Source organism: Clavelina lepadiformis, chromosome 4 (genome assembly GCF_947623445.1).
Source record: "Clavelina lepadiformis chromosome 4, kaClaLepa1.1, whole genome shotgun sequence".
NCBI classification, from domain to species: Eukaryota; Metazoa; Chordata; class Ascidiacea; order Aplousobranchia; family Clavelinidae; genus Clavelina; species Clavelina lepadiformis.
Window position 1 is genome coordinate 8,365,988 of NC_135243.1, and position 13,428 is coordinate 8,379,415.

Sequence of the window (13,428 nt, forward strand, 5' to 3'; positions counted from 1 at the left end):
TTGTTCCTTTCTACGCCGCCGTTTCCACTGGGATGATATGGGCTTGATCTGGTCTTATTTGCTCCCATGAGAGCCAGAAGCTCTTTGAAGAGAGTGCTTTCAAAATTTCTTCCTTGATCGGAGTGCACTGTTTCTGGTACCCCGTGCACCATAAACCAACGGTGAAATAATAGACCGGCAGTTTCTTTGGCAGACTGGTGGCGCATTGGCCAAGCTCTGACATATTTCGTGTAAACATCACACGCGACGAGGATGTACTGGATTCCAGTGTGAGACATCGGTAGTGGTCCAAGGACATCGACTTCTATCCGCTCTAGGGGCCGGCATTCGTTTGATGGAATCAGTTCCGCTCTGGAGGACTTGGATGGCTTCTTATTAAACTCGCAGCCGAGGCAATGTCGACAATAGTCTTCAACTTCTCTTCGCCACTTTGCCCAATAAAAACGATTGCGGATTTTGGAAGAAGTTTTGGCGATGCCCAAATGTCCACCTCCAACGCGTTCATCGTGAAGATTTCGGAGCACTTTTAGTCTCAGTTTGGCGGGCAAAATAAGCCTGTACACACTTTCCCCGAGTTGCGTGCAGTTCTCATCACGGTAGTACAGAATGCCGTTCCGTTGTGAAAGTTTGCCAAATACTGACCAATAATGGCGAAGAACTGCTGACAACTTCTTGACGGACCGGTAATTGGGTCTGACTCCTTTTTCTAGCCACCGAAAGAGGGGTGAAATGTCTTCATCAGCCTCCTGGGCGGCTTTGATCTCTCCCACGGAATAGCCCAATGCTTCGCGCAACTCGATGGTGTGAAGGACGTTGGTAACCGTCGTAATATTTTTACCTGGATCTTGCACAACGTATGGGAAGTCAGCTGGTGTTTCTTCAAGTTCGACTCGGCTTAAAGCGTCTGCATTCTGATGTTTGTTACCAACTCGATGAACGAGTTCAAATTCGTAGGCTGACAGGTGTTGGACCCACCTCGCGCATTGGCCATACATCTCCTTCGATCGCCAGAGCCAACGGAGAGAAGCATGATCTGTACGAAGAAGAAATTTATTACCAAGTAAATAGCACCTAAAGAGCTTCGACGCGTAAACAATCGCCAACAACTCCTTTCTTGTCGTAGAATAGTTCCGCTCACTTTTAGATAAAGAGCGACTGCCATAAGCAACCACGTGTTCCCCGCCACTAACATTTTGCGATAACACACACCCTATGGCGAGATCGGAAGCATCGGTGTCCAATATGAAAGGGTTATTGAAATCGGGATACCGCAAAACGGGCGAGCTCACTAAAGCGCCCTTCAAATTTTCGAAAGCCGTTTGGCATTCTTTGGTCCAAGAAAACTTCTTTCCTTTCTCAGTAAGTTTATGCAAGGGAGCTGCAATATTCGCGTAGTTTTTGATAAATTTTCTGTAGTACGAAGTCAGGCCGACAAACTGTCTGACGTGTTTAACGCAACGCGGTATCGGCCACTCCACAACCGCTTTTGTCTTATTGGGGTCACACTTGACACCTCGCCGAGAGACCACGTGACCAAGAAAGTGAACCTCAGCATTGAACAATGTACATTTTGTAGGCTTAAGGGTGAGACCAGCCGCCTTTATTCGTTCGAAAACTAGTTCAAGTCTCTCCAGGTGTTCTTCAAAAGAACGCCCGTACACAATTACATCGTCGAGATAAGCCAAAACGCCTTTCCACTCTACCCCATGCAAAACGATACGCATTAGACGTTGAAAACTGGCAGCAGAATTACACAAACCCATGGGCATCACATTAAATTCAAAAAGACCAACGTGGCTTGTGAAAGCTGTAGCCTCGCGGGACGCCTCATGCATTGGTATTTGCCAGTACCCAGATTTCAAATCAAGAGTAGAAAAATATTCACACCCCGCTAATTCATCGAGACTGTCGTCGATACGTGGAATAGGAAAACTATTTTTCTTTGTTTTTGCATTGACCTGGCGATAGTCAATACAGAAACGCGTTTCACCTGATTTCTTCTTTACCAAGACGATTGAACTGGACCAAGGTGACTTGGATGGGCGTATCAGATCACCTTCCTGCATGTCATTGATAATTTCTTCCACCTTTCTTTTCTGTTGGGGGCCCATCCGCCGTGGAGCTTGACGCGATGGACTGGCGCCGCCCGTGTCTATGGCGTGATGAATAAGATTAGTGCGACCAAGATCATTTCCACTTACTGAAAACGCACCTTGATGCTTTCGTAGAATTGCCAGCACCGCTTGCCTTTGTTCGTCAGACAATCCTTCGTCAATACCGATGTTTTCCTTTATCTTGTTCCACCGGTCCGGGGTACTACACGTCGCCTTCTCGATTACATTCACGCTATCGGATGCATTTATACAACCGCGTCCGACACAACCGCAGTCTCTTCGAACAGGTTTCCCAACTAAAGCACATGTGCCGGGCAATTCGCAAGGTACGTTACCTGTAACAGAAATGGGAAAAACCGTAGCAACCCGTGTACCATTGTGTATTTCCACATCGTCATCGCTGAAGTTTGCCAGCCACACTGGAATGCGCGCATCTACGGGTGTTGCAATACAATTAGCAGTCAATATCCCATACTTGGCGTTGAATTCGACATTTCGCTCCACATACACTGGAGAGGACGAGAAGTTATCTCCGCCGGCATGGTTAGTAAGTTTGGCCATCACGCGGATCTCGGAGGAAGCTGGAACTACGACGGACTCCGTTATGAATATTTCGTTGCGTTCTGGGATGATCGGCTGTGTTCGTAGAGGAACTTCTATTTCTCCTATGGACAAGCTCATGGAATTATAACACAAAGCGCAATGATGAGACTGAAGGAAGTCAAGACCCATGATAAGATCATGGACTATATTGGAACACACAAGCAGATCAACTTCAAACGCTAACGTTCCAAGTGAGAACGAGACTTTACCTTTACCCAATATGGATAAATCACTACCGCCGGCTCCGACGAAACGTGTACCCTTCGGGGAGGCTGACAAGGGACCTTTTTCGGCAGAGCTCAACCCATCCCAGAGTGATTTCTTAATGAGGGAGACGCTTGCACCGGTATCCACCAAAGCACACACTGGCTTATCTCGGAAACCTATAGTTACAAAACGATGTAAATCTGCACTTTCTTCGTGGCCAGTGACAACAACATTTTCCAATTTAATCGCAGTCTCCTCTGTTAAATTATTCATTGGCGTAGACGCCCGTCGGCCTTTGCAATTGCTGTGAGTAGAAATATCGAGGTTGTGAATGCGTTTTGGACACTCCTTTACAAGGTGTCTTACTGAACCGCATCCAAAACACTTACGGCGGCGTCGGGCGTTGTTGGTTGACAAGCATTGATTGTCATCTCGGTATACAGAATTGCACAAAGCTGCATTCATTCGATCGTTGACCGTTCTCAGGTCGCCTCTTAATTCCGAGATTTCGTCACAATTGCGTTCGCGATACGATTTTGTTTCCCGCTCTATATCTTTCAGTTTGTTTAGGATGGCAGACACATCCGTAGTAGAAGGTATCGCCGGACAGGTTTGAATCGATTCCACTCCAACAGATGGGCATATCTCGAAAACAGCCTTAAAAATTACGTCGGCCGCTTCCATGAATTTACGTTCGTACCTGAGAGTTACCGGAATGCTGCTAGCCAATTGCTTGTCTCTCAAGCCTTTGATCAGGCATAAATAAAGTAGTTCGTTCTTCAGTTGGCTGTCTTCGTCCTCGGGGTAGCATCGGTCGCCGAGGGCTTTCAGCGCGTAGACGAAATTCCGTGCGTCTTCCTGAGGCAGTTGTACGCGTTGAATCAGTTCCAAGCGCAATGTGTGCGAGAATTCTGCGCCGTTGATTGCTTCAAAAGCTCGCTCAACCAACGTCTTGTAAGATATGTCGTAGATATTTTTGTCCTTCCCCTGGATCTTCCATTTAAGGTCTCGGTCGATTGCGTCCAAAGAAAGGTGTCTTTTTACGTCGTCGGATGCGTCAACGCTGCCACAATATGAATTAAAAACTTTCAAAAACTCGGATAGATCGTCACCTGAATTGAAACGAGGTGGTGTCATCATCAGGTTAAAAGCCATATCCGGGTAGTGAGGCTCGAAATCTCTCGAGTGACGGTAGATCCTGGCGCGCTCGCCAATTTGTTACAGATTTTCTATTGCCAGTTCGTCTTCTACCGCTTTCACGGCCCACTCAAAGCCAACGAACGTTTTCCAACGTAGTTCGATTGTATTTCACATGAGATTAAAAACACTCCTCTCCGTTTGGGGCTTAACTTTCGGGACACACATTAAAAACAATTCGGTAAAATCTACTAAAAGCAGCAAGACAGATCTCAGGGACCAAGAAAAACCATAGGTCCTCGTCTTGAACGCTCCTACCACGACTGACTTCGAAGGCCACGTTTTCTTAGGAAGCACACACTCCCGCCTGAAGCACATGCGTGACGCCAACCAAAGAAGGACACGTAATGATTCCGCGTTCGACCACATCCGAACACTTGAGGCGGCAAAGAAGAGAACACCAGGAAACAAAACAGTGGACAAGAGAAACCATAACAAACACTATAAAAGCTAACTGATAACTAACAAAAATAAAGCGTGGAAAAACACACGAAAAACAATCAAACAATGGTGCGAAATATTATTTCGCCACATCTGCAAACGAGGTTTGTCAACTCCAACAATCCTGGGACAACATGATAAAGGAACATGGTTTTGATGGAGTCGGCTTGGCAGTACTTTTGGGGTATGAGCCTTAATTTATTTAAACAAAATTCTTTTCCTAGCATTCGTTGTGGATATTCAGCATGAAAATTACATAAAATATGACTGTTTTATGCAACATTACAAAACATTGCACAAGTTCTTGCAAATTTGATAAAGTTTTGAATAAATTATTTCATCATTTTTCCTTTTTTTTTACAAGTACAGATTATACAACGAAGCACCCTCTTCACGGTCACTGTACGGGTACTCGCGATTCAGCCTACCACAAGATGAAGTTATTACCATAGAAGATTTGACTAGCAGGCCCTTGGTCATCGAACATGCAGTAAAGTAAATGGTTAATTTTTTACAGATTATTTAAGTTTTAACAGTAACCCTTCAATCTTTTATATTTAAGCGCTGTTTCATCAGAGTCCACGCCGTTCTATTCTCAATACTGAACTGTAAAAACAAACGTAGTGATAGAAGTTAATAAAAGTCATTAACTTGTTATCCGACATTCTTTGTTAAATGACGCCTACTGCATGTGCTTGTGTTTTAGAGTGGCAAGTGCTCTGGACAGAATCATAAAGTTGTTAGGTAAACAAGATGACTTGAAAGCGTTTTTGGAAGATGTTGGTGAAGCTCACAAGATGCTCAACGTCGGTTCAAGAAATTTTGAAGTGAGTATATTGTGAACATTATACTAATAAACAAGCTTTTTAAATGTAAATGTTTACATTGCGCTAAATTTTTATGTTTTCATTATCTTTTAATTCATATTTGCTATTTGTATACATAGAAAATTGAAGACATTTTATCGAGGGCAATTGGTGAATCTCTTGGTCCAATGAAAACAGATGATCTCATGCAATCGTGGGACAAGGCTTGCGGTGTCATGAAACAGTTCATCATTAGTGTTTATTAATGGCCGCCACTAATTCGCTGGACAAAATATCATGCGTTTGAATCTATTTCACAGTTTCTTGTTAACTTAAATGTGATAACTTATAACATAGAAGCTTAAACCTAACCTAAATCTACCTTCCAAACTAAATTTAACTCCAAAAAAAAACATTAAATGGTTGAAATTAACTTCTTGCACGGCCTTTTCCCTAACCTAACCGTCTATAATGTATAGAGGTATGAAGAATTGCAAACCAACAGTGAAACAAATATCAAGTAAAATTATGTAACTTTAGTAACTATGTTTGTATCACTCGCAAGACATAATTGCTCTGTTTGCTCGTATGTGTGTTTCGTTGTGACGTGTTTCCTGCTAACCAAGAAAAATGCGGTTTTATATCGCTATTAGTTAACGCCAAGAATTTTTCATTATTGTCATGAAATGGCCCGGTCGAGAAGACGTTAATATTTTGGTTGTTTCGACACAATGTTATGTAATTACCTTGTTTAACAATGAAGAAACAATATAATCAAGATAAATCGAAGTGACCAATTGTGCTTATTGATGTCACGACCATTAGACAGAAACTGCCAAGAAATTGTCTGCAATCAGACAAGAATAATTCTGCACATACAATCGAACTTTTCATTCGTCAAAAGTGTGTACGACCTTGTAGACTGACTCATATCATCGATAGACCAAAAATCACAGTCAACTACGTGCTGCAACTTTATGACTTGATGATGTGTTTCACTTGTTCAAATACAAGTTATAGCTACATCAACATACATTCGTCATACGTCTATTTTTAACAAGAGGCTGCGTGATATATTTACGTAGAAATAGTCCCTCTCTTTATCAACAAAATTTTAATAATCTCAAAATCATTTTTTTTTCGATATCGACGAAATTCTTGTCATGTTTGGGCATGTAACTTCTTATCTCATAACATTTTCATTGCAACCAAATTTTCAACGTTTCTTGAAGTTGTGTATGTAATAAAGTATATATATATGAAATCTTATACAACTTGTGCTGCTAATGGGCATGTAAACACGGCGACTGAAAGCGATAACAAGGTATAATGAATCGTTCAAAAAGAGTAGAAATGTTTGGTATCTGACATATTTTCTGGTTTCATTACACTGCATTGCTCATCACGCGCTCACTAGCATATATAGGTAATAAGCGTGTCATTTTTTAAAGTTGGTTTTAGCTGTGGCAAAGCTAAAAACCGCTGATTCCTGAGGTAAATTTTTCTTGAGTGTTTGAACAGCGCATACTTTGCAATTGCATTGCGTAGCTGAAAGCTATAAAACGTCGGCGTAGACTATTTTCCCAGACCAACAACAGTTTATAGGCTCATGAGGGCTCATGCGTAGGCTACAGTTTATACCAGGGATGTCCAACCTTTTATTATAGTGGGCCCCACTGTCACTTGAAATAATTCAATGGGCCGCAGAACTTTCACTATAGGCTACCGAAGCACTAAACGCGTGATTTCATTTTTCGAGTCTTATAGTTATATATGATCCTGTTGCTCCCATACTATACTATTACTGTCCCCCTAAAAGCTGACTGGTACATTTTAATTAGGCTAAGATTCAAAGTTCAAAATACTACTTGGAGTGAAAATGACTAGCGGGCCGCACAAAAATCTCAGGCGGGCCGCAGGTTGGACATCCCTGGTTTATACGTTCAATCTTGCAAATCCTATGCAAAGCTTTACGTCCACGTATCACAGAATAGTTGGGAAAAATGCCAATTTCCGGTTAAGCTAAACCACATTTGAATAAAAGTACTGCTTTCTGTCTTAAGGGTAATTTCTTGAGGCAAGCAGAACAAAATATGCTAACCTCGGTCGCTAATAAAATCTATACTATTGTAGGCTACAGTTTGTCCTATGTGGCGGTCGACAGTTTTACCACGTTTTTCGTATTTTAGCAAAAATATTTACATCAGTTATATGGTTTTTTTTATTCCAATCAGGGTATAGATAAAAAAGATTAGTAAGTGGAAAACAAAGCTACAGTATAGTGACCAGGGATGGGCAAACTGCGGCTCTTTGGCATGTTTTTTGTGGCTCTTCTAGTCGAATTGTAAAATTCCAAAAAAATTGTAAAGGCTACCAAGAATACCGTTTATGAACGTTTCTGTCTATTTTTTTCTTTATTTAGACCAGCATTTCGTTTATGACGTAACACGAAACATAGAATCCGACATTGTTTTCAGGTATAGATTCTATACTCAATGGCAGAGGTGGTCAAAGTACGCTTCGCTGACATGTTTTTATGGGTTTTCTAGCTGAAAAGTAATATCCCAAAATGACTACTAATAATATAATAAACAAATTGACAATCATTACTGATTTTGCGGCTCGCTGGTGTTTATAGTTTCCTGCAAGTGACTCTTTCATTGAACAAGTTTGCCCACCCCTGGTATAGTGGTATAACGCTTGTCAGCCATCAACTAAACAAGCATAACTTTCTGATTGTGAAATTGCTAAACAACAAAATAAAAATATGGCATTTCACTTGGACGATGTTATATAGTTAAACTTCTGTTGATCTTTGTGTATGACTTCTAAATTCGCCAGAAAATGAGAAGCATAAGATATTCAGATTAATCTGTAAACATCAAATCATGCAAGTCAATCAGTTGTCGTCATAAAACTTATTCATACTTTGTAGAATTAAGCCAAATTATATACGTTTTCTTGGCTATAGCAGCATTAATTTTTAATTATTTATGTGTAATGTATGGCATACGATGAAAGTAAAGTACGTAAATATTTATAAAAACAAATGAAAGAAATCCTTTCGGGAAATTCCACTGCCGACCGTTACTATTTCTGCAGATAACCGAAAAGTTAAAATTTGCATTCGTTTCTTTAACACTCTAAATTTAAACCGAATTTAACTTGACTGAGATCATATTGGCCAGAGTTGAGTTGACCAAAGTTGAATTAACTGGGGTTGAGTTTATTGAAATTTGATTGACCGGGGTTGAGTTTACCGTGATTGATTTAATCGGTGCTGAGTTGATCGGGTGTGTTGACCAAAGTTGATTTAACTGGGGTTGAGTTTAACCGGGATTAAGTTGACCGACCAACAGTGAAATATCGGTTGAATTTTTTCATAACTTGTTCCGAGATTGATTAACATTATACCGCGAACTATCGTGAAGACCGTTATGCGTTTTGTCTATTTTTTGAAATTGCTATGACGGTCTTCCAAAATCATTTGTATTTAGACCTGTAAAAGACTATGTAACCGTCACGGTGATTACTTTCATTATACACGGATCCGTCATCCGTCCGTCAATGTTACATGCCGGCTTCTGTCATTCTAGAAGCTGAGTGAGATGGATGGTGAAGTTATATGCCAGGGGTGGGCAACCTTTTTGAACCCGAGGGCCGCTTTGGTTGTTAACTTTTTACTGACGAAGCAAGTCATAAGAACTTATGACGTCATAAATAGTTTATGTCGTTTAATTGTTCCTTATCTGCATTCCTCAATCTAAAAATATCATTAAATTGTGGATAATCAACATCTTGTCATCAATATCCTAGCCTAAATAAAGAAAAGAAAAAGAGAGAAACGTTCATAAATGGTACGCTTGGTAGCCTTTACAATTTTTTTGGAATTTTACGATTCGACTAGAAGAGCCACAAAAAACATGCCGGCGAGCCGCTTGCGGCTCGCGACCCGCAGTTTGCCTACCACTGTTTTATGCTTTTTAAAGGTTATTCCTCGATACCAACGAATCTCATCTTAAGACGTAAATAATTGATGGTTAGTAGTTGTCCTAGGAATGGCGTATATACGTTCAGATAAACACTTATCAATTTCCAGTTGCTTTATTAGTTCAACCGTCTAGGTTAATAGTTCGACATTTTAACGTGGTCACACTAGTACTACATTTGAGTTATCAATTGAAAAACTTGGTGTGTCTGATATAAATACCGTCCTTTTTAAAGACAATTTTCCCGAGGGTAAATAGTTATGTAAGCATAAAATTTGCAACCGAATACGGGCATCATAATGTGATTAAAGCTATCATGCACCTTACCGGTTACGTCACAACTAGGCGTTAAAAACGCAACGAACTTCGCAGACCAGCGTGAAGCTGGTTACCGGTTCCCTGTTTACTCATTTAAAACGTAAAGCTGTATGCTGGGTACGGGTTTCTGTTTATTTATTCATACTTATTCAACGGAACTACAATATTGTTTTTAATACATGATCACATGACTGTATCTAAGAGTGTTGATTTCATGATAAACTCGAATATAGCGGAAGATACTTTTGAATAGGTTGTCAATTTTTCTTGTTAAAAGAAGCGGTATACCATTATGGGTGTCAGTTGAGTAAGACAGGAAGGAAAATGATTAAACTTTTCAAGCAAACTATAACGTTACGTTGGAAAATTCATCATTGCCTCAGTAACATCGTCATACTAACCTGATATTTTGTCGCGTTTGTGTATTGTATGTTCAAAATGTACACAGAGTTTACCACAATTACAGTCCAAATAGCAATAAAACGCACAACGCATATATCGAACTAAAACAAAAAATATATCATGCTTCATGTAAGTGTGGTATAACGAGAAAAATGTTAATTAGCGTTTAAATTCAGCTTATGTATCTTTCCGGTCAAGCAAGCAGTTTTATAACAATGAATAATACGGCTTTTATCTAGTACAGAAAAAAGGATTCAAATTACCCTATATACATGAACAAAAATAATATCATTAGGCCTACTTGCAAAAATATAAACATGTATGACATGTGCAACATAACATGAATGCAATACAAACGAGAGCAGTAATACAAGTGATGTAATGTTTGAAGTTTAAAAACCTACAATTAACTTGAAAATTTCATTTCTAACAAGTAAATCTGCTATATACAAACGATGGACAATTCTTTCCACTATTTCAGACACAACGACAAGGTACAGATGACACAGAAGAAATTACTATAAAGGGTTTCTTCAATTGTTGGTCGAATTATAATCAACGGGGGCGCTCTTTTCTCCTCCAGCACAAGTGTTAGGCTTGTAACGTCCGCACCAATCATATTCCTTCAATATATAATATAAACGATTAAAAGTGTCAGACAATTGTAAACTGTTACGGTATTAATAACTGGGAAGCAAGTTGCAATAGTATTCTGGGCTTCTTACACTGTTAAATGTTTCGTAATGATGAAAAATATTGAGGTGTATTTGAAAAAGGCCAGGGAAATCTTTGGCCTAAACGTCATCAAAATATCTTAAATCTTTTTTTGCAATTTAGAGTAATGGAATGGAAGTGTAATTATTGAAATTTGTATGCGGTTTGTTTGCATGAGTATATAAGGGCGATTAAGCAATATATATGTACACTAGTACATAGGCTATAGTAAATATACACAAAATAATACCGAAATGATCAATTACAATCTGTCGTTCAAAATTGGTTTGACACAGTGCGTCTGGCTTCTAAGCGGTTGTGTCATTACGATGTATTTTTCAGTTTGTGAATAAACTCATCAAAATGTTGATTTTGAAGGCCTGCCTTATAAGCAATGCATAATACATGTGTGACGTGACGTTGTTGTGAAAAATGCACCACATCACACAACACCATGGTCAACAATTTTGATGATTTCCATACTATATCATATTGTGATTGTGATAATTCCAAAACCGTTCGATTATGTTTAATAATGCTACGTCGTATGAACAGGTCACACCGAAAACATTTTTGTCATGATGAAACCATTAATCACATGATACAGTTATTCGCGTTAAGCCTGTTTCAAACCTTTGTCTGTGAAGATAGCTAATAGCCGTAATGTACAGTATATAACTTTTATTGCCTTAATAACTTCCAAACTTACTTCTGTTGCGTCTGAAGTGCTAGAATAGATATTAATGACGCCTACGCCAATCCAGAAGATTGCCAGTACCCAGTAAACAGCATAGCAATATCCATATTCCCAACCAGCAGAAATATTTGATGCAGTGGGTGCAATAGCCGTAAAGCATATCACCCCAATGAGCATGAACAAACCTTTTAAAGCATAATTTTAGTAAGGTTGTCGTGGCAAACCTATCCATGATCGTAAAAACTTTGCCAGGCATTAGCTACCGTTCTTGCAATCGAACTGCATTATGTCTTCTTACCGGTAAAAATACTGAAAGTTCCCTCTATCTTTAGGACAGTTTTTAATGTTTCCAGCCTGCTGCACCATCCCTTAAACCATGATATGATGGTAAAGCCCATGAAAATATCAGCAATAATAATGAGTATGCGAGTCACGTACGAAGCTGTGTATGGGTCTGCTGCTGTCCAGGCTAAAAAATGACATTTATGGCAAACGTAAAAACAACGAATAGCAGTTTGATATAGGTTTCAGTAAGTCATAATTAGGGCAACCAGTTTTTTGACCTAAAAAGTTTAAATTTTGACCTTAAAATTTGCAAATTTTGACCTCATTTTGACCTAAAAAGTTTAAATTTTGACCTTATTTTGAAAAACGCTATACTGATAGTCTCTACACTGTCTACAGCAACTTTCTAATCTAAAGCTGCATTTAAAAATGACAAAATGCTTTTCTAGTGTTGACTTTTTTTCGTTTCTGCGTATTAAGATTGACAACTTGCAGTTTCAAATGCAATGCCGTCACATCGTGACGTCACCAAACGCGCTGAAAAGCCTTCCCTCTCTTTGTGGCTTTGGTTCTAAGTAAAATTTGCGGCACTGGAATTGTTTGCGGTACAAGAAAAGAGAAAAACGGAAGAATAATATTACAAAATGGTTACAAAATTACAAGTTTAATAGATTTTGACCTAAAAAAAAGACCTAAAGAAACAATTTGACCGTATTTTGACCTAACGTAACATTTTGACTTTATTTGACCTAATAACTTCTATACCACACGTCGTACAAAGCTGAAATTTGTTTTGTGCTTGTTTGATAACATTCTGGGCAGGTTAAAAAAATTGACCATATTGACTTTTGGTTGCCCTAGTCATAATACAGTACTGTGTTTGTTACGTTGTGAATTGGTTGGCTATTTTGCCTACAGTAACGTTATTTACGAAGACTGAGCCACCGGCCCGCGCCCACCAGTTATGTCATATCCTATGAAAATAGCCAGCACTTCCTGTAACCGTATTTGAGCAGAATAGTTACAAAACATTTTATTGTGTAAAAACGTTCATGTTTATTTTCCAATTGAAGCTATGTACTTACGGAGAGCTGTACAATCCGGTGTGCAAACCTGATACAGGCCTACTCTTTCAGTTGGAGTATAAATCCATTGGGTGTTTATTTGAAAAGATATACTCAATCCGAGCAAAGCACCTCTTGTGAGATTGGAAGCAAACTGACCTAGCCTTGGATGCATTTTGAAAGATTTTATTTTTTCTGTAGAAAAAATAATTATTCATACCTTTGAAAAACTAACACATTAGGATATTACCACAAAAAATCTTGGCTTCATTGCGACCTGGATGACGTAGCCTATACTAACCAGATTTTTTCTCGACGCCTGCCAACCCTATCTAAACCGGGTGCGCGACGTTACTATTTTTAATGTATGGCGGACACAGCACACAAATTTTAAATCGTTAATTACTCGAAAACTATACGTCGTAAGCTGATCGGATTTTTACAGGTTAGTAGCAAAAACATCTCGCTTCCTGATTGCATCATAATTGTAATACGAAAGCAAGTGCATTTAGTGTAAATTAAGTATTTCGACAAGTGATACATTTCTAGAAGTTTTTCTTGTTACGTCGCGCCCCCGTTTTGCGGAAAACC

General features: G+C 39.3%; 2 protein-coding genes across 2 annotated transcripts; one reads left to right on the forward strand and one right to left on the reverse strand.

Moving 5' to 3' along the window:
• Nucleotides 1-4,659: 4,659 nt before the first annotated feature.
• On the forward strand, nucleotides 4,660-5,680 carry LOC143451946 (cytoglobin-1-like). The gene is made up of 4 exons (XM_076952735.1): nucleotides 4,660-4,746; nucleotides 4,932-5,057; nucleotides 5,269-5,389; nucleotides 5,509-5,680. The coding sequence occupies exons 1-4, from the start codon at nucleotides 4,697-4,699 to the stop codon at nucleotides 5,632-5,634; spliced, it is 423 nt and encodes a 140-aa protein (XP_076808850.1). The 5' UTR covers nucleotides 4,660-4,696; the 3' UTR covers nucleotides 5,635-5,680.
• Nucleotides 5,681-10,080: 4,400 nt separating this feature from the next.
• Nucleotides 10,081-13,261, reverse strand: LOC143453099 (uncharacterized). The gene is made up of 4 exons (XM_076954246.1): nucleotides 12,859-13,261; nucleotides 11,787-11,957; nucleotides 11,501-11,673; nucleotides 10,081-10,700 (listed from the first exon to the last, which is right to left on the reverse strand). Exons 1-4 carry the CDS (start codon nucleotides 13,010-13,012, stop codon nucleotides 10,611-10,613), a joined length of 588 nt encoding a protein of 195 aa, XP_076810361.1. The 5' UTR covers nucleotides 13,013-13,261; the 3' UTR covers nucleotides 10,081-10,610.
• Between the last annotated feature and the right edge of the window lie 167 nt (nucleotides 13,262-13,428).